Source organism: Paramisgurnus dabryanus, chromosome 9 (genome assembly GCF_030506205.2).
Source record: "Paramisgurnus dabryanus chromosome 9, PD_genome_1.1, whole genome shotgun sequence".
Lineage (NCBI taxonomy): Eukaryota > Metazoa > Chordata > Actinopteri > Cypriniformes > Cobitidae > Paramisgurnus > Paramisgurnus dabryanus.
Genome location: NC_133345.1, coordinates 21,382,137 through 21,404,055, shown reverse-complemented (window position 1 = coordinate 21,404,055; position 21,919 = coordinate 21,382,137). Strand labels below are relative to the sequence as shown.

General features: G+C 36.1%; 1 protein-coding gene across 2 annotated transcripts; it reads right to left on the bottom strand.

Annotated features, from left to right (window-relative positions):
• Positions 1–1,308: 1,308 nt before the first annotated feature.
• Positions 1,309–6,436, bottom strand: ankrd34c (ankyrin repeat domain 34C). 2 transcript variants are annotated; one of them, XM_073815739.1, is made up of 3 exons: positions 6,125–6,436; positions 5,000–5,142; positions 1,309–4,661 (listed from the first exon to the last, which is right to left on the bottom strand). In XM_073815739.1, the coding sequence occupies exon 3, from the start codon at positions 4,628–4,630 to the stop codon at positions 3,044–3,046; it is 1,587 nt and encodes a 528-aa protein (XP_073671840.1). In that variant the 5' UTR covers positions 4,631–4,661; positions 5,000–5,142; positions 6,125–6,436; the 3' UTR covers positions 1,309–3,043. The 2 variants fall into 2 exon arrangements, with proteins under 2 accessions (XP_073671840.1, XP_065135185.2); XM_065279113.2 differs by lacking the exon at positions 5,000–5,142.
• Between the last annotated feature and the right edge of the window lie 15,483 nt (positions 6,437–21,919).

Below are 21,919 nucleotides of genomic sequence, written 5' to 3'. Positions count from 1 at the left end.
TAACATACCAATATACCAACCCACATAGCTGGCCAAAAATAACACTTGACTAAAAAGTTTCAAAGGTTTAAGACTCCTATAAAATGACTTATGTAAGTCCCATTAGATCAAAATGTATGTATATATTATAATATATTAATTCTATTATAATATCCATCATACAATTTTGTATATTATTATTATATATTATATCCAAAATGTATGTATTAATCCACAAATATAGGATGTTATCTTCATCGTTGAGTATTATTGTGTCCACCAGGGGTCAGCAATAAATCATTTAAACTCTCATTTTGTATATAAATACTGTTTCTCTGAATACTTTTAACACAAGAACCAGCAATGATATTCTTAACATCAATTAACTTTCCCTATTAAGCATTTTGGGCTGTATACAATTGTTTGTTGGTATTGAATTCAATAATTTATCCATAACAGCTTTCAAAAGCTGATTTGTGAACAACAGTATTGAAGTATAACAATGTCAAATGCTGACAACCGAAGTGGTTTCTAGTTGATTACATCTCACCTATTAGTCTACTTTAAATTGATAAGTGTGACTACAAGTTACATTGACATTAATCTTTTTAAAATGTTTTATGTACTTTGTTAAATCTGTAACAATTGTGTAATTTTTAACAGAATAATGTTCATTAATAATTCTTTAAGACATTTACTTGTCTTTAATTATTGCAGTCTAAGGCACAACACATAAAACTCTTTCAAATAAGTCTGATTCATATATCTAACATGATCCTACCCTCTGCTGGAAAAAAATGCTTTGGTTTTTAGATTCATCACCATCCCACAGGTTTTAATTTTACTTCTATTCTTAGGCACTATCATTACCGTGGGCAGTTTTCATCTTGAAATCATCAATTTTAACTACACCTTTATAAGAGGATCCTCTGTAATCTGTTAATGTAATACACTGGCCTATACAGGTCAGGTTCTAACCTCAGGAGATATTTGTGTTGTTACTCCTTTGAAATGTATAATAAATTCAACTTATACCTATCTCTACTTTTATGTCCACAGTGACTGCTAAACCCAAACCAGTGGCTGCTCTGGGGAAGAAAATAACACAGATATGGGACTTGGATGCTGCATTGGTGGCTCTGCTCACACTGAACCTGGTAGATAATAAGTACTGATTTCACCACAACATGCATATTCATCATAGTCAACTGAAAGATTAAAAACACTATAATTTTACAGACATTTATTCAAAATATACAATATACTACATACAAAAATACTATGCAATAAACAATGTAAACATGAGCACAACCTATAGTATGTCTCACAGTTTTAATATAAGACAGTTGTGATACAATATCTGATTCAGCTGGGGTTCATTAATAAATATGTGTTGGTGCTTTGCCACTCTTAAATGAATAGCAATTCCTGCAATAATAAATTATAAAGTAATTACTTAATATTAGTTTTGACACATTCCATGTGTATTTTATAATTACAAACCAAAAGCCTAAATCCATCTGCTGATTGCTTTTGTTAACGTCTTAATCCAAGGGAAATTAGTGAGGAGTTAGCCAGCTAACTCTACTACTACAGAACATTTATTATTTGACAGCCTTATTCAGTCAAGTGGCTATTAACATTATAGCAGCAATGAATCTGAAGCACTTTGCATTTGCACGTGTACATTTGTTCTACCACATAACATTGGCTGACAAAGGGATAAACCTACTTTCACATTATTCTGTACAATAGTCATTGGTTTATTACAAGGCATGTTCCGCTACAGACTTTAACCTTTTTTAAGGATGCTTTTATCACAATTTTTACCTAATTGTACATGTGATTTTTCACTTGCAAACCGGTTCTAATATTGTAATTCAAATGCTGTGCACTGTAGTAGTATATATTAATGTAATCTGTGATGCAGAACACCCTTTATTATCCTGCAAAGGCACTATACATATACTATCTATATATTTATAATTAGCTACAAACATTCAATCTCTTAAACTCATCGTGGAAATAACTGACAATTTAAATCTCTGAAGACAACCACCCTAGCAAGGTTAACTAAAGACTCTATATGAGGAGTACTGAATCATCTTTGCATTAAAGAGTAAGTCATAATTACATTTGCAACGTTGCATGTGTTATTGCAACCAATAAAGGATGTAATAAGTTACTAGAGACAGATTTTTCTATCATTAGCACACAGCCATTATTAACATTACACAAATAGATGTTAGCTTTTAAATGTTATTAATCTGTGCCAGCAACACTTCTTGTGCCTGCAGACCGCCAGGTTTTTTAATCAGGAGCCAATGGAATTTACTCTTTTAATGGCTATGATCTGCTGACCTCTGTGCTCCACTTTGACAGTCTGGTTTTACATTCACTCTCCTGTCCGCCTTAATGAATCTCATAGAGAGATGTCTAGACTTTGAAGACATTACAGTTAGTTCTATCTCTGTATTTGTTTGCAACAGAAGATCTGCTCCTGGAACTAGCTGTACAGGAGCTGTCAAATTCAATCTTTGTACACAAGAGAATAAAAGCACGCTCTCTCACCTGCTCTTTAACATGACAAACCCTGCGTTTGTTGTGGAACGGAAAATTGCACATCCTTTTGTTGGGTTTTTGCGACTGTGTTGTAAATCGCATTTCTATCTATGTTACACAGTAAAAAAAATCCTTGTTGCACTTAAATTTATAAGTTTAATTAACTTGAATTTACAATTTATTTTCACTTAATATTCTTTTCTTGCTGTAACCAAACAATAAATAAAATGATATAAAAACTCATCATCACTAGTCAATAAAGTATTTTTAAATTGATTAAACTTAAAAAAAAAAAAAATGTAAGTGCAAAAATTCATTTTTAAAGTGTGTAGGCATTGCTGTTTTTCCAAGGTACCACATTAATTGAGAGAATATCCCTTTGCCCTAAATGGCTACATTCAGTGCTAACTACCTTTAAATATTATTGGGTACTTGTTTTCACCTGTCTATGCATCAACATAATCTAAAAACTTAAATTTGCTACATCTTCATAGATTGAGTTTCATGATTGGTGGTTGAGCTCTTCGAAACTTGAAAGCTGCTTCATCTGTTCCACTTGCATAGAGTGCCTTCTTACAAGCTTTTTCTTCGTCCTGAGGTTGCCTCTCTTTGGTGAGTTTGGTGCTACTGGAGCTATCGATCGGATTCCTGCTGCAAGTGGGGACGAGGGCTTGCTGCTGGCTCCTATATCAGGAATAGGAGGGTTAGGGTTGACATTCAGTGGAGGCAGGTGACCCGGACGCGTGTGAGATATGTAGTCCAGCAAGAGCGTTCCGGAGCCACGCCGCTCCAACAGACCAGGTGCTCTGCATCTTCCTGTGCCAGGGGAGGAGGTACTAGGATTGCTGTCCAAGGACTCTCGCGAACCTGTAAGCATTGCAAGAGGGGATGTATTGAGCTTTCTTCTCTCCATAGGTGCCTTAGGAGAGTCTAGCAAGCTGGAATCTGTGTATAGCTGGGAGTCTGAGTCATAGTGCTCATTACCCAGTCTTCTCCGGTGCACTGTATCTCTAAGGCTAGCTGGTCCAAAGTTTGCTCCGGAGACCTCCTGCTCCGAGGGGAGAGTGCTACGTCGTCCCAGAGGCTGGTGCTGTGCTAGAGATCTCTCGTATGAAGCTTTGGATGATGTTGAAGTGGGAGAGATTTTCGTTGCCTGATCTCCCATCATTGGAAACAGGATATCTTTTCCATCTACGCTATTATGCCTGTACAAAAAGCCTCTTTTGGACAGACTCAAGCCGTTGACACCCGCAACAACGTTTTCATCAGAGTTTGCTCTCTTGTTCTCTTCATTCGCTGCTGCCAACACAGACGGGGCGATCAGACCCCAGGGCTCCGACTGTAATCGCTTCAGCTGGGGTAGTCGAGCCCTTTTGGGGTTAACTGGCTTCTTACTGGGGGAGGTAAGTCCATTGGAAAGTTTTGCTGCTGTGTTTGAGGTCGACTTGAACTTTGTTTGAAAATTAAATACAGTATCTTTCTCTTCCTCTTTGCTGGGAGACGGTGACGCATGGAGATCTATCTCCGAAGGTGAGGCACACGGCGCTGGGGAGTTTCTCTCGTCCAGCTCGGGCGAGGGAGGAACATTCAGGTACTGTTTAGTGGTTTTGGTTCCAGATGGGGATTTGTCCGTGGTAATGATAATGACCTCCTTGCCTTTAGCTTTGCAAGCATCAAGGAGAACTTTTAGTGATTCTTTATCATCACCATTGACAGCGTAGACTAGAGCAGAGGATCCATGACGATCTTCCAGGCTTGGATCAGCTCCATTGGAAAGTAGAAGAGACACCACTTCATGCCCAGCCCTCTGGCTGCAAGCATGCATGAGGGCCGTCCTTCCAGCTTTGTCTTGAATATTAGGGTCAGCTTTGTTGTCCAGTAGATACTTGACCAACTTAGCCTTGCTGACACTCTGCGGGTCAGAGTGTTTGGACATGCATGCCACCATGAGTGGCGTCTCTCCGCGGTCATTGCTTTCGTTGATGTAAGCTCCACCCTCCAGCAAAAGCCTCGTAAGGCGCAATCGCCGAAGCCACACAGCCTTTAGCAGAGAGTTTCCATCCGTCCTGATTTCCAGCATGTTAGCCATCACCCAGACTGACCTTAAACCAGTCTCAGTCCTGCAAGGTAATAAATACAGATGCTAAAGTAATCATGCAGGGGCATTTCCATTTTATAAACAAACAAAAATGTTGTAGATATGGAAAAGTGATAGCCTAGTTAGGTTTAAAAACCCTCAATTAATTGCTTTATATGACTCAATATGACACTACAGGTATGTTCCTGAAACAACATTTCTGTAAAAAAAAAACTCTAAATAGTTAAGCTTTAACTAAAACTTGTTTTTCCTTGTCCTTGTAAAGCGTCTACTAAATGCCAAAATGTAAATATAAAACTTATCCATAAAATCAGTGGGAAATAATACTGAATACTGTAACAATGGTGTAGAAGCACCTACCTGTATAATTCTGGATGCAAGCCTAAACGTCACATTTAAATCAAATGTGATTGGTTGATTGGAATTTTGTCCTTTGGTCAACAATGATGCTCTCACGTGGCAAATAGCTAGACTGTCATTTTGAAGAGCCACCAGGTGGCAGCCTAAAAGCGCAGGATTGAGTTATGAGACGAGACACTGAACTGACAGGTGGATCAGGTGCGAATGAAACTTAATTCACGCGCTTCGGTTTGTTTGAATGTGACAGAAATGTTAAGCTCACGTGTGGCGTTTCCAAATGTCTAATATATCCTTGTATGAGAATAGAAGAATGGGTATTGATAGAAATCCTTCTGGAGAAAATCAGCGTTTAATCTGCCTATACATTTAAATCAGTGTAAGGGTGATGATAACAGTTAGCCGGTAGTACGTTTTTGATTAAAAGAGGTTATATTAATAACGCATTGTATGATATATAAAGTGTCTCTTTTGTGCACGCAATATTTACGACTGAAATGTCGCCCTCGTTTTCTTGTTCTAGTTTTCGACCAACACAATATATTTAGATCAGTTGTCTACTTGTAACAACTTGGTAGACGTTTGATAAAGATTCATTTATTTTGACCGATTTTAATAGGGGTTAATGGCTCCAGTGCGATACGAATATGTAGGCTGGCTGAATGAAAAGGTTTAATAGCATATTGCCTCTTTAACTTATTGTTTTAAAAAATCTATTACATAGTTTTAATCCACATGTTTGCATTCGCTTGCGTTTTGCGCGGCGCGCGAAGATGCACTGTCCATGGTCCTGATAGCCTGGGAAAAATCATCTCTGTACATATTCCTCACTATGCTGAAGATGTGGATTTCACGTTAAAGTAATAATTCAACATCAGTTACATTTAATACTATGTAAATCAAAACTTAGTTGTCCTTATCTACTTGCATCTTCTGTTTATCTAAAGTCTTCTGTGTATGGTCACCAAAACAATTTCGTTGCAAACGTTGCTAATAGGCTATAATTATTGGTAAACATTAACGCAGCATTATTAATGCCTAAATACATTTGTAACAAATAACTCAGTTGTTTCGTTGTCAAATGTAAATCCAGGCACCCAAATGGGTTAAGTTATGAAATGTTCTTACCTGGTTGACGCACATGTTTATCATTGTAGAATAAGTCCGCGGTAACGCTCTCCTGTATACCCTATAAGCTATTGAGAGCCATGGTTTTTCAGCACAGTGCGCGTGGTTATTCAGTTCAGACCCAACACAACTGTCCTATTTTAGGTTCAGGTCTACCGTGCGGGCGCAACGACGCTCCAGCGATTTTGTTAGTGAAACGCAAGAGACCAGTCCAATCGCAATAGTCCTATTTGCGCAACCAAGAATCACTCTAAGACGTTGAGGTTATAAATTACTTCCCCCCTATTTTTCACTTCGTGAATGAAACGTGAATCTGATTGACGTCAGAAGTCTACAAAAATAAATCTGGTCTGGTGTGAACCTGTCATATGTTGTCATGATGAGCACAAACAAACAATTTTTTTCTAGATTGTAAACATAGTTTTTGATGGACAGATAAGTGCAGGTTTAGTTTAAAGTATCATTTTAAAAATATTGTTTTTGAAAAGTAAACTGATAAACAGAAAAGAGATTAAATAATGTTATATTTAAAGTTATATTAAATGAGTATTAATGTGGTGGATTTGATGCACATTAAATGTATTTTTGATTTAGTTTCCACTTAATTTCTTTCTTATTTTCTAATTTTCCTCTTAATAGCTGTAAATTGCATGTGGACTATCTATCTATCTATCTATCTATCTATCTATCTATCTATCTATCTATCTATCTATCTATCTATCTATCTATCTATCTATCTATCTATCTATCTATCTATGCATGCCACTGTTTAGAATGAAGTTAACACTGCAATTAAACATCCATAACTTGTTCCAGCCATTTCAGCCATATAACATAATAGGGACACATCTATTTTTAGGTTGCTATGAGACAGCACAGAATCATATTCTGACTGAGACCAATAGAATTTGAGGTTCTATTGCGTACATGAACCCAGAATATGAATAAATAATAAAATATATATAAAAATACATATTACAATTACTGTATAAGTAATAATCTGATGCTAAATAATCTGACTCTACAGACTTTAATATTAGTCAAGTTTTAAATGTCATGAACCAAATATTCCACTGAAGCAAAACAACGGTTCTCGAATTACTTTTCCCACACTGTCCCTACTTTTATCAGCTGTTGATGGCACGTCTGATCACTCAGGAGAATATTATTATTTACCCAACAATCATGTCTGAGAGAAATGGAACTGCAGAGCCATGTTTATGTGCATTCTGGTGGCTAATGCTGTTATTTGAAAGCTCTCCAGCCGTACAGTCTGAACATGCTTCACTTATACTAATAAAAGTTTCCATAGTGAGGAAAGGTAGAGCGTAACCCACGGTTCTGTGTCTAATGTGGGGTCACTTTTTGATGTCGCACTAAATGATGAAGAAAACTGGAAAAATATATGTATATTACATATAGCAGCTCTCATGTGATGTGGGTTGTTAAGCAACCAAACTAATGGTGGGTGGTGGTGTGGAGGAAAAGTGCAACAGAATCCCCACTGTTGTTCTGTTACTCTTTCAATCGCTATTAAACATGCTTTCAGTGCAACGCAATGGCAGTCCACTGACATGTCATTTCTTGCAAATGAGCATGACACAAAAAATGTAAAATCTTTGGGGGTGTATTATATTTTGTTAATCTGGGAACTACAGAGATGCCAGCACTCATTCTCTGATTTTTCCCAGCGCAACATTGTAGATACAGAATAAATAATGAAGGCGCCCGAGATTTAACTCGGGATTCAACTCACCCCTGGGAGCTGTTTCCATTTTCAGAAATCTTACATTGCACCTGATGCACTGCCTCTATCTAAATATAACCGCTCTCTCTCTCTCTCTCTCTCTCTCTCTTTCTTTTCTCTTTCTCTCTCTCTCCTCAGTCTCTCTCTCTCTCTTTCCAACTCTTTCTCACTTTCACTTGTTCCTTAACATGGTGTGATTTTGCTTCTCGGGAAAAAGCATTGCAGTTTCTAAATCTGGATTTGTCTCAGACACCTTGAAGTTTTACAATAGCCCTCAAAGTGTGTAACAATGCTTTTTAAATGTATATATGTGTGGAACATGATATACATTCAAGGTTTTTATCCTTTTATTTTTGTAAGATTTTTAGACATTATGGCCTGCAAGATAAGGCCTAGAAGATGTATTTTTTAACATTTAAAAAAAAAACGTGTTTACCAAAATCTACATCATCTCATCTGATAATATGTGACGCTGTCTGTGAAATTCAGGCTGAAGTCTCACAATCTAATTCAGTCAATATTAAAGATATCAGGTTGTCTAAACATTATGTAGGATGATTTTATGTAAAAAACAATAAATGACTGACTGACTTTAGGTACACACCCTGCCGATCTAGATCTAGGTTTCATTAGTTTCTGTGTACTTGTCTGATTCTTCAGATTCAACATTTCTGTCCCTCTGTCACTGTTGAAATGTTTTGTCACTGCAGGTAATTAATCATTCCATGATTCTGGTTTCAGCTGGAGTGTCTGCTCACTGGATGACCTTTCTGAGGCTAAGCCCAATTAGTCTCTGCCAATTTTCAGTTCCTTGCACATATTCCTGAGTGGCAAAAATCTTAGCGATTAAGAAAACATGGAGCCTATATATATGGAGCCGAACAAAAATGAAAGAAACAAACATTGATTGGCGACCACTCAATGGCAGAGAGCAACTAGAGGAGTGGAGAAAAAGCATGTCTGGTGCCTAAAATAGATCTTGATTTTAAAGCAGCAACTTGATTGTCGTGCTTCACAGTTTATTGTAAAGTAAAGAAATGCACTAAAGGTTTGTGCACTTAACATGCTCTTATCAGTTGGTTTGTAAAATACCATGTCCAACATGTACATTTGCGGTACTAATATGCAACTTTTTGGTACCAGTATGTCAACTCTTTAGGTGCAAAGGTGTACTTTTAATAAAGAGTACTGTCCCAAAGACAGCTATATGGACCATTTTCTGACAATGTATACAAACGCACCTGCATTGTTATGCAGATATGATGGTTGATCCTATATGAGAACCGAAAAGCATTTATCTAATGAATGAATTACCAGATTTTTAATAGCAAAATGATCCTGGATTGATCCTTTTTTTCCAGACATCATTCTGGTAGAATAGTGTAGATAGCAGATGTTGGCCTATTCTGTCGCTTTTGATTTCACCACAGTGATGTGAACAATGGCAATGGGTGGAACATGATCAAAGGGACCCACAGATATAATTATGGAAATCAAAGATCATTTTGGTCTCCAGTGGCAACATGTAAATCTAGCGTGAATAGAGAAAAAGACAAATATCGCAAAGATTAAATAAGGTATTCAGTGATACGTTATCCAGAGAATGTTTGATCTATGAATCAGCAACGTACAATATATTTTAGTCTAACATCAGTTGTGCTTGGTGTCCCCATGAATATGTGATGATACTTTGCACATCCTTTGTTCTTTAATTGGTTTTGCCAAAGTGTTTGTTTTAGATTATTTTTACATCAAATACAGCGGTAGAAAATATTCCTTTGATTTATATTTAAAATCTACATACCTCTATAATTGCAGTAGATAACAGTTTAAGAGCTAAATTCTTTGTGGGACCCTTAACATACAGTATATTAGTTATGCACTTCTACTTAGTGTGCGTAATACAAGACTATTAATAAGACACTAAAAAATAACTGGGAGACTACTGACATCAGCTTAGCTTAGCGTTTTGTATATTCTGTTAATATAAATTATATTATAACCTATATTTATTGTAATGGTCCGGCTGTTTCAATTTTTTAGATGTGTGGGGCTGGGGTGCTATAAAGGTTGCTATAAAATTTCTCTATTCTTTTACAGCTGTTTGTGGTATTATTGCACATTTCTTATGCCAATCTCCTGCTCTTATTTTTTCCTTTTAAGGGTAATTTCCATAAAGAAATGGGTCATTTCTAAGAATAAAAGGCATGTCTATTTTAATATGATGCTTGTTTTTTAGCATAATAGTATACTGTTTGATAGTCATTGAAAAAGTATCTAATTTCATAAGATTATAATCTATCAACAACAATAAAATGATATATATCTATCTATATATAGCAAATATATATATACATTTATATATATATCTTTGTTGTAGGCTAAAGCTGCTCTGAAGCAATGAAACATTGTAAAAAAGCGCTACACAAATAAATGTGACTTGACTTTTTCTGTTGTACACATTGTTTCCTGTCAAGTGAAGGCTGTGCCTTTGTTGTATAGAACAGTTTTTAATCATCTTTACCCCTGGCTCACTCACCGTGACTAATTTCTACTCATCTTCAGATCAAAATAATCAAATAAACATGCTTGCGCTTGAAGCATGCCGTTCTTTTCCTTCTTGCTGTTGTGCAGAATATTGGTTGTTGCTTTTGATTGCGTGCTTCTGAGCTTAGCGTCTCTTTAAAAAGCGAGCCTGACATTCTCATGGCATTTGGTGTCTCAACGATTGTATCAGCCGAATGTGTGGGCTGTGACAGCAATGAACTGGCACAAACCTCACAACAGCGCTGTGTCGCCTTCTCTCGCCCTTCTCTCATGTCCCTTCTCCCACATGTAGACGATTTACTGAGATCATGCTAATGTATCTGGGTTAATGACATGACATGCAGATTTTTGGTTCCAGATGCATTGTTTACTTTAAAAACGACTTGATACATTTCTTATGTAATGTGTCACTTTATAAAAACCTATATAGTTTAAACACATTTTCTGTATTTTTTTTATAATAAATATTAGTTTTCCTAATATTTCTCAAATCATTCTTAACATTTGCAAAATAATAAGTGCATTTCTCAGAACAATTTGGACAAACTGCACAACATCATGGATGTCCTGCAAAAGTGCATGTGTAACTTGTTCAAAATCCTCAGTAAATGGTCCTTGTGTCATTGTTTGTGAACAAGACAGTCAAAATGTTTAGTCATTTTGGCAATATAACAAGAGTTAACAATTATAGGTGTCTTTATGGCTACAGTTTTGAAAATGATGATTGTAAATGCACATGGCTGCACTTTTTCAATTTCAACAGTGTGAAACTCATTTGTGTATGTGAAATATTGATTCAACAGTGGATAGAATTTGAATATTTACACCTTAACTTTTTTCTGTAAAAACATTACACACATTGTGGTATTAAATAAATCATATTTTACAGAACAAATAGAAAATAACAAAACTAGTAAGATTCACTGTATAATGTAAAAAAATTCAAATCTCAATTCAAAATTTTCTCCTGATGGACATCCTGATGCCAGTCAGGCAGATTCTCATCCACATTACGACATCTTTCCTCACAATTTAGCAAATAATCACTCATAATGTCTTATACAGTCATCTAACACTTATTCATTCCCTTCAGCAATATCAATTCAGTTCACATTTACAAAAGTCTATAAAAAAAGGAAAATCAGATTATGATAAAACAATCAACCATTTCATGACTTATTCGATTAACTAATTTCTGAATGTTTTAAGGTGTAAGACAGAAACCAGTATAATGTATTTTGATGAAAATTACAAAAGCAATTGAAAATGTAGCAAACAGCAGACACTTGTATATTATCAACTGCATGATTGTATGATTTGTCCAAAACAAAGAGAATTTGCTTTTATGTTGTGCATAAACATAAAGTGTTTAGAAAAATTAATTGGAGAAATGTTCCAAAGCGAAAAACTGTAATTTAGTATCTCAAACGGCAGACGGGGGCAACTGTCCGTACAAATTAACAGTTTAAGACAACTACTAAAAATGGTATCTAAATTCTAAAAATTTAAAATGGAAATACTTTGGCATTGTTTAATGTTCAAAACCTTTCCTACGTATCACATTTTACAAGTATCAGTAGTTGTTGGGATAGGATAATTGAAAATTGATTCTGTCCAACAATTTGGATGTTTTCAAATGCAGGGTGGTACCTTTTATTAAGACATATTAAGACAAGTATAAACAGTAAACATGATATAACATCATCCAGACTCCAGAGGACCCAAAGTGATCCTTATGGCATAATGAAAAGATTTTCGATTCCTCTAAAATACTGAAAAATAGCAATTTAATGTAATAGGTAGACTGGTACACTTTTTGTATCAGGTGGTATAAAACTAGGAACCAATATAAAACTAGGAAAATGCTATTTTGTTAAACTTCTATTGATTGTAATTAAAATTATATTGTTTAACTTTATACCAGCATCCAAGCAGAAGCCTGTTCAATGTAAAGGTGCCACTGCAATAAATGTCCTATAATAAAAAAATAATTAGCACATAATTTTGTGTTACTTTTATGTTAAAGTTGTTTTATACTTTCAAACCATTTAATTTTAAATGCCACTTTGTAGCAAACAAACAATCAACACAATACAGGGATCTGCCAAATGATTGCTTGTACCATCTGACATTCTATCAAAAATACTGTAAAAAAATGCATTTAAATGCATTGAAATGTTATTTAATTAATACAACTTTTCAAAACACATTATCCCTGACTCAAAATATGCATTACATCTATTTTAAAAATAATTTTTTAAATATTGTTTTCTGTCATTGACCCATTGGTTACTACCAAGACATACATGAAATATTTCCACATGCACTTGAATTACAGAAGGATGCTCTTCAAATGATCTTATCACCTATTAATTCTTTCCTAAAGCTAGCAGACCAATGGCCACTGTTCCATGCGTTTACTGTACAGGCAACAATCTTGCTTGGTGGTTATTGTGCGGTGGGCCGTATCCTAGGAGATTTGTGAATATCTAATGAGGAGTTTGCTGCTTATTTTGCAGAGTGGGTGCTTTGATGTCTTTCAGTTGCATTTTCAGATTCACGTCAATTTCCTAACTAATGAAGCCGGACACCTGAGGGGTGAAGATTATAAGACATTTCCGGCCATTGAAAAACATCAATGTCTTTTGATTGGAAACGTACAATATGATGCTACAACCTGAGGACAAGTTCCTCTTTTGTGTCAAACTAAAACACTAATATTATGTGACTTTAATCTGTTATTATAAATGATCTGAGATTTTAAATACTGGAGAAACAGCTTATTTATTACGTTATCAGTTTGTACTCATTACATTTGTTAAGAATAGTTTCTTTTTCATTAAAAAGTTTACACATAAAAAAACAAACAGTACTACTAATAATGGTACGAATCGTAGTAAAAGTTTGTGAAAACATGTTTAAAATGATGTATGCTCACATAAGGTGAAAACTCCAAAAGATTTACATTAACAAAACTTAAATCCAAAGTGTCTCACAGTGCATTCAAGCTATACATTATATCAACAAAGGTGTTCATAACAAACTACAGTAATATAAGTGCCATAAAACAACTTTTTTATTTCTGTTTACATGTCATTTTCACGTATTTCTTACTGTTTTGTCCTATTGTCTTACCATTGTCGTTTCGGTTAAGGGTTAGATTTACATAAAATGCATCCTTCCCCAAACCTAAATCTAACCCTAATGCCAGGCGACGATGGTTTAACAATCATAAAAAAAAAAAAAATTAATCATGAAAAAATTTATAAACCAATGCTAAAAGTGACATACTAACGCAAACACCCAATCTAACCCTTAACCGAAGCATAAATGGTTTGAAAATAGGACAAAACAGTTGAGTAACAAATACGTGAAAATGACACGTAAACAGAAATACATGACACGTTCACGTAAAAAGGCAGAAAAACGTGCCAGTGTCATGGAAAAGACTTACAAATTTACGTGACTACAGGTACATAATTTTGTGATACAGGGTTGCATGAGGACTAGAATGTTAGGATCATACCACTTTATTTCACTTTACCTCATTTTCTTCTCACAGTTTTGCTTGCTGAATAAATTATTGTTGACTTACGTCTTAAAATGTAAAAAACAGTAACACTTTACAATAAGATTGTATTTGTTAACATTAGTAAATACATTAGCTAACATAAACAAACTTCATTTATCATCATTTATTAGTCTTAATGTTAATGTTAGTTCATTGTGCATTTACTTATGTGAACAGTTTCCACTTTTAAAATTGAAAATGTATTAGTAAATGCTAACACAAACTAATATTAATTCATTCTTTATAGAAGTATTGCTTATTGTTAGTTCATGTCAGCTTATGCATGCAAGGTTTTAAAGGTGACATAGAATGATTGAAAGGGGTATTTATCCTTCTTCTGTGATGTGACATGTAGACAAAAAATATTTTGTTTGGGTTTGTAATGCCTTAGAAGCTTCCTAAAAACCTCTCTCAGATAGCTCTATTAGGGTGGGGGATTTTTAACAAGTGGTTTTGCACCTATTTGGCTCCCCCTACTGGCTTAACTTGCAATCTCATTACTGATTGGCTGACTTTGCTGCCACTCAAAAAATGTAGCCAATTATTTTAAAGTGGAGGGGCAGGGAGATGCCTGTGATGTCATAAGCATCAGTTTTTCAGATTGGGTTGTTTTCTGGCTGACATTTCTAAAAGAGGAATTTCTATGAGACTGAGATGTTTAGCATGTTTTGCACTTTTTGTATGTTTGTGAATGCGGGTAGACTACCATTATTCAACAAAGACAAGGTAAAAATGTTTTTTCATTCTCTGTCCCCTTTAATGTTAAAAAAACTTATTGTAAAGCAGTCTGCATAATGCCCAAAGCTGTAGACCTAACTGTAAATATTACAGTCAGATTTCTTTTCTTCAAATTCCACTTCAATAAGGTCACAAACTCATCGTTTTTAAATGCTTTAAGAACAGGTGCTATCTATGGTTATATATTTTCTTGGTAAAGGGAAGATGATGTTGTTTAATGTGTTTGTGCATGTGTGTGTGTTGCACATGTGTGTGTGTGTGTGTGTGTGTGTGTGTGTGTGTGTGTGTGTGTGTGTGTGTGTGTGTGTGTGTGTGTGTGTGTGTGTGTGTGTGACAGCTTGTTAGAGAGCATCACACTGCCTTTCGTTTGCACCCTTAGCTGTTGCTATGACGTCTTAGGCAGCGCAAGTGCTCGCTGACTAAAACGCACTTCTGCTGCTGATAAGAGCGAGAAAGTGAGTAGTGTTGGATTTTTTCGGTTTCACATGTTTGATGTTGCAGCAGACAGTCTGTACATAGCTTTGATGATGTCAGAGAGCTCATTTGCATCTTCTCGACAGTCTTAGCCCTTGTAAGGTATGAACACATACTGTAAATAGGCTCCTGTAGAACAGGTAAGATGAAGCCATTTTCAAGGTGCTTTTCAAACTTTTTGAAATCGTAGTTTAATCCCCGAAATGCAGTCGAATAGTGCCATTGTTAGATAATACGAATCTGAAGCATAATGCTTCACATTGAGGAGATAAAAGGCATGTTGTGGATAGAAGCATAGGAGGCAACTTATCAGTGGAGGGGTGGAAAGATCTGACAGGTATAGCTTGTTCATCTGAGAGTCAAATAAAAGTCAGTAATTGTTGCCCTGTGCTGCGAGGTGCTGTGTAGGCCACACAATATGAGCCATTAGACCCAAACTCCATAAAGAAGCCTGTTCACTTCTCCTGGTGCCCACGCTCCTTTTAGACTACGTTTTGTTCTGTGTCAGAGGTGCATTTGCGTATGTGTGTGTAACGATGAATGCGTCTAGGCTTTAGTGATTCTAAAAGACCCCCTGATATGCTTACAAAGAGAGTTCGGTGCTAGCGTGGATGTTTGTTTTCAAAAGCTTTTTACCTGCTTATGAATCCGTCCGACCTAGATATCTAAAGGACTATTTTATAGAAGCAGAAATGTTGCCTATATAAGCACGGTTTTCTCTTTGTTAATTCACAAGGCTCAGGACCACCATTCGATTTGGCTGTATTCTCACCTGCCGACATGCCCAGCAGGAATAAGCAGGTCTGCTATCAGAGATAGCAGCATGAGAGCGCTGACAGGGGTTTGACGCATTCAGCTCTACTCGTGTCCGATTTTCATCCGATCAGGTCAAATAACTCAACACCATCTTATATAGATGTCGCCCGTTTTGTCTTTCTCATGCAATAAATGTCTGTCTGTTTGGAACGTAATTGCATGCATTTTTAATGACCATTGTCATTCATTTTAAATAAGAGTATTTTGCAGCTTTGAGGCATCTATAGTTTATGGCTGATTTTAAAATTTTTCTGGCTACTATAATAAATGGACTGAACCTGTTGATATGCTCCACCCAGACTTTTGCTTTTAATAGGGTATAGGTGAGAAAAGGCAAACAAAGGCAGCAGCACCAACATGATATCACACATTCTCCTTTAAGTGTGTACCCATAGAGAAAGAAACATATTGTTAGAAGAAAAACCATGTGTGTATGGTACAAACACAACTACGCAACACTGTGCATACAGCAATCACAATATCACAAAAGAATGAGTCATCTGTATTATAATATCCATCTCAATACAAGCTTGATCCATACGCAGACACACAAACAAACATAACGAAGAAGTATAATGACATGCTTCCCTTTCTTTTATCTGTGCCCTTACAAACTTTGTTTTGTGTGATACAGAAACAGACCTGCATAATTTAAGCATATTGTGCAAAGCAACCATGCTGTGGCCATTACCAAACACATGCAATGTCAACATGAACTGCAGAAGCGGGCTCGTAAGCGACACATTTCTCTAAAATGCATCATGTTACTTTATGCCTGGCACCTGACACAGAAACATTTTTACATTTGCAGTCATTTGTGTTCCAGTGCGAGTACAACAGATGGATGTGGATTCATTCCAAGAGCGCGATTTCAGTGCTAATAATACAGATGGTACATTGTTAAGCTGAAAGGAGCGTGTAAACACATCCGACACAATAAGATACAAGACGAACGCAGTAATTAGATTTCAAGATTCTGATTTCCATTCTCATGCACCCTTAAGAACTTGCAAGGGGCACTGGAGAGGCAGTACGAAAATGGACATTTCCCCTCAGCCTCTTACAAATAGGTTAAATACACTTTTCTGAAGAAGACCTAATCACTACGAGTACATGGTTAATGGCTCATACGGTGATATGTTTCATAAGGACCCTTCTGGAGATATGCAGCTTTGTTTGCATTGAGGCCTCACTCTAAATATGGCTGGGTTATTTTTAACCCATGCTGGGTAAATATTGGACAGAACACATGCTGAGTAGAAAATTATCCAATGCTGTGTTAAAAATGACTCAATGTTGGGTTGTTTTTATGCAACCATGAGTTATAATAACACAGCAGTTGGGTTAAAACAACCCAGCATTGCACTGTAAAAAAGTTGTTGGTTCAAAAGTGTTTGTGCTGCCATAAAATTGTAAGCTAATTCAACTTAAACATTTTATTTAACTTAAAAAGGTTAAATTAACTTATTACACGGCTCTCTGGAATGCTTGATTCTGATTGGTCAGTTGAGACATTTGCAGGTTCGTTCTTTTCAAATAATAACCGCTCCAAAATAATAACGCATAGCCGGTACTACTTGCACGAGTAAAATCGCTCCGCGCCAATAACGATCAATAAAGATTACTGTCTGTTTGGCGCCATCTTGTGACAAACACTCGACAACCACGACAAGACACAGAGAGCTTACTGAGACTGAACTTGACAAAATAGAGCATGACAGCTACGAAGCCTACTCAAAAAAAAATACAGAATGGGCATTAAAACTTCGACTGGTTAAAGAGAAAAAAATGGAGACAGACAAGTATGAAGCAGAGGATCTTAATAAGGTATTACGATCATTTTATGCATCTGTGCAAAGTTTCGCGGAAGGATAAAAATGTTAATTTAAAACAAATATGGCAATAAAATGTTTCAAATTCATATTCATGTCCAGTTTTTTTTCTTCTGTGGCAAGTAGCCGTCCGCTTCGCGTCGGGTCCTGATCACACTGTCGGGGCTTATTTCCCAATAACTACCGGCTGCCTCTACATTATCCCTTACTTAAAATATTACCGAGCCCCTAATTGGAGTAAAAAAAATCAAAAGTTTAGTTTTATGTGCTCACCGAAACCTTCATGTGCAGATTTTTTTGTAAAGTTTAGTTTCGCTTTCACATGCGCACGCGATAGTTTCACGTGTGCTTGCGAAAATTTCACGTGCACACGCGAAACTGAACGCGATAGTTTCACATGCGCACGCGATACATGAAACTAAACTTTATTTAATTTTTGCTCCATGTCACCTTAGGGGCTCTGTAAAATCTTAAGGCAGCACAAGCACTTACTTTTTTAAGTTGAACCAACACATGTTTTTTACTATGTGGGTCAATTTTAACCCACCTGTTTGTTCTGTCCAATTTTCACCCAGCATTGGTTAAATCTTACATAAGGTCAGAAATATTTCCCATGAGATTGAAAAAGATTGATTATTTGGATCGAAAGATTTTTTTTGGCCAATCTACATGCTTTATCCCGAAGCTTATTTACTTTCAAGAGCTCGGTTGTGCAAATATTTCCAACTTTAAAGGGGACATATCATGAAAATCTGACTTTTTCATGTTTAAGTGCTATGATTGGGTCCACAGTGCTTCAACCAATGTAGAAAATACGAAAAAGATCAACCCAGTAACTTAGTTTTGGTAAACCATTCTCTGCAAGCATGTGAAAAAATAGGTCATTGAAATTTCACTTATGCTGGGTTGTTTCAACTCAAAATGCTGGGTCAAATATAACAGTTTTCTTTCTATGACTGTTCCTTCTTGACCCAAAGCTGGGTTGAAAAATAACCCAACATATTTTAGAGTGAAGAAAGAGATGTGAAATATTAAAGAGTGAATGGTAGGAGCGCATGGACAGTGGATGTCTATTCAACCTCCTTTGTCATAAGTGAAGGGTGCTATTTCTGGCATGTCATCAGGCTTTTCCTTGGAGTTATGCGTCTGTCTCCAAGTCTACCTGAGATCTAATTACATAGAATGACTGCACCTGACAGGCGGGGACGTCACACTTGCACACACACGCACTGCAATGACCTCATCAACTACCTCTCAACTCTTAACTAAAGGATGAACTCTATGAATATTAATGCTGAAGAAATTAATTCATGATTATTCAGACGCTTTACAAGGTGTACAACTGAGCAGGCAGTATGGACGTGGTCACAATTTAAATAAACGTCTCCATTTATGTTTTATTGCAGCAGTCATTTGGATGTTCAGGATTTTATATTTTTTCGGCCTCTGCAATTGCTAACACGTTAAAAAAGATGCAGACCGTCGGAGCCAATGGTGTAGTAGGCAGTGATCTGACATACAGTACACTGAAAAAAATAAAGGGTGGATTTACGTATAAATATAGTGCATCAATTTTTTTAAGTAAGTATTATATGGAATTTTAAAGGGACACTCCACTTTTTTGAAAATATGCTCATTTTCCAGCACCCCTAGAGTTAAACATTAGATTTTTACAGTTTTGGAATCCATTCAGCCGATCTCCGGGTCTGGCGCAACATCTTTAAGCATAGCTTAGCATTATACATTGAATCTGATCAGACCATTAGCATCGTGCTAAAAAATAACTAAAGAGTTTCGATATTTTTCCTATTTAAAACTTGACTCTTCTGTAGTTACATTGTGTAATAAGACCGACGTAAAGTTAAAAGTTGCGATTTTCTAGGCAGATTTGGCTACTTTAGGAACTATACTCTCATTCTGGCGTAATAACCAAGGACTTTGCTGCTGTAACATGGCTGCAGGAGGCGCAATGATATAACACAGCAGCCGAAAATAGTTCTCTTAGTAAATTTCAATGGAAGGGGACTACTTTCGGGCAGTGCGTAATATCACTACGCCTTCTGCTGCCATGTTACAGCAGCAAAGTCCTTGATTATTATGCCAGAATGAGAGTATAGTTCCTAGCCATATCTGTCTAGAAAATTGCAACTTTTAATTTTCCATCCGTCTTAGTATACAATGTTATTACAGAAAAGTTTTAAATAGGAAAAATATCAAAACTCTTTGGTTATTTTTTTTGCTAATGGACTAATCAGATTCAATGGCTTATGCTAAGCTATGTTAAAAGTGGTAGTGCCAGACCTGGAGATCAGATGAATGGAGTCCAAAACGGTAAAAATCAAATGTTTATCTCTAGGGGAGCTAAAAAAGAGTATATTTTCAAAAAAAGTTGTTTATGCAATTTATGCAATTGTTTAAAATTTCAAGTAAAACTTACTTAAAAAAGTGGATGCAAAAATGATGCACTATTTTTTAAAGTAAATCCAGCATGTTATTTTTACAGTGTATGTTCCAGATGCACTTTCGGCGATCCGAGTCTGAATTCTAGCCCAAGGTCCTTTGACGATCCTGTACCCCTCTCTCCACCCTGTACTATCAAATAAAGGCAAAAAAATACTTAAAAAAATAAAATGTTGACCTTTTCAGTGCATGATTTGAGTGATGGCTTATAACACTGATGCTTCAAAAGTCTGAAGTTTAAAGCCAAATCTGTGATATCTAAACAAGATCCACAATAAAGGTATTTACGCAAATCCATTCTGCAAATGCCACATCTTTATGAGTTTGGCCACAAGCAATAGCGGGTGTTTTGCACCCAAGCAGAGGGATTTACGTGTCATCTCTGTAATGACAATTAGTATAATAGAACATAATGAGTAGTGCGGTGAGCTGAAACAAAGCAAGTATAGGCCTAGTTTGTGCATGGAATGGAAGCCTTTTGGGAAAACCAGGTTAATGCTGGAGGAGGTCATGGCAGGTTGTTGTGTTTTGTGTGCCTCTGAATCCCTCAGTATGATGATTTTGTTTTGAAAAACTCTTCCAGTTCTTGCACCAGTTCTATAAAAGCTGCTTGGAGAGAAGAGAAAAACACAATACAAACAAACAATTTGTTCCAAGAATAATCATAATCTGTTTGGCACGGCAACGGCGTACAAAGCGTACCTGGAAATATTGCTTCTGTTAACGTAATATACCTGGAAAATCAGCAGTGTATGAACAAAAAAAAATCATCCACTCAGATCATTATTTTCCCAACCACGAGTCATTTCAGTCATGTATGTTGTAATTCGAATAACTGTTCAATTCACACACAAAACACATTTTCACACACGTATGGCTTCAGAAGACTTTAGAAAATAGCATAGTGTTTTATGGACTTCTTGGAAGCTCGATATCCCCATGTTATTGCATGGGCGTCGGAAGCAAATGAAAAGTGGGTGGGTCCCCCCCCGAAAAATACATTTACTGCAATGGATGACATTTTCATGTTTCCTTTTAATTAGCCTGAACATTTGCGTTTATTAAATTAAAGACAGTAGCCTATTGCGGTCGAAATTCTGGGAATAGCCCTTTAAATATTTTGCAAATAAAGACAGATGTCATGTTTCATTTATCTTTCTCTGTGTCATTTTTTTTTCTCTACTCTGCTGACAGTAGGCTACAATGTTTATTTTTTATTTTGAGGAAATAAAAGGTAAGAAAAACGAATGAAGGTAAACTGATACAACTTTTGTATACCTTTTTTATTTGTTATACCCAATCTCATATAAATATGAGATTCTGGAAATGAGATCACTTTATTTTATGGTATCCGTCGGGAAACAATGCTGTCATAATCGATTAAACAGAGGTATGACTTTATGAATTATTTGCAAATGTACCTCGCAAATAATAACAATACGTGAAGACGTTCATATCGCAAATGAAAAGTAATTGGCTTCTGTAAAAAAAACTTGAAAATTATCCAGCGATCGTGCCATAATCAAAATAACTATTTTACAGCAGTAGTAATATTTTAACGAGTAGCCTACACTTTTAACGTTTGAAAGGAACCCCATTTAGTGCTGTGT

What these genes read in the sequence shown, in the direction of transcription:
- ankrd34c (XM_073815739.1), bottom strand. Translation starts at nt 4,630, where the DNA reads ATGGCTAACATGCTGGAAATCAGGACGGATGGAAACTCTCTGCTAAAG.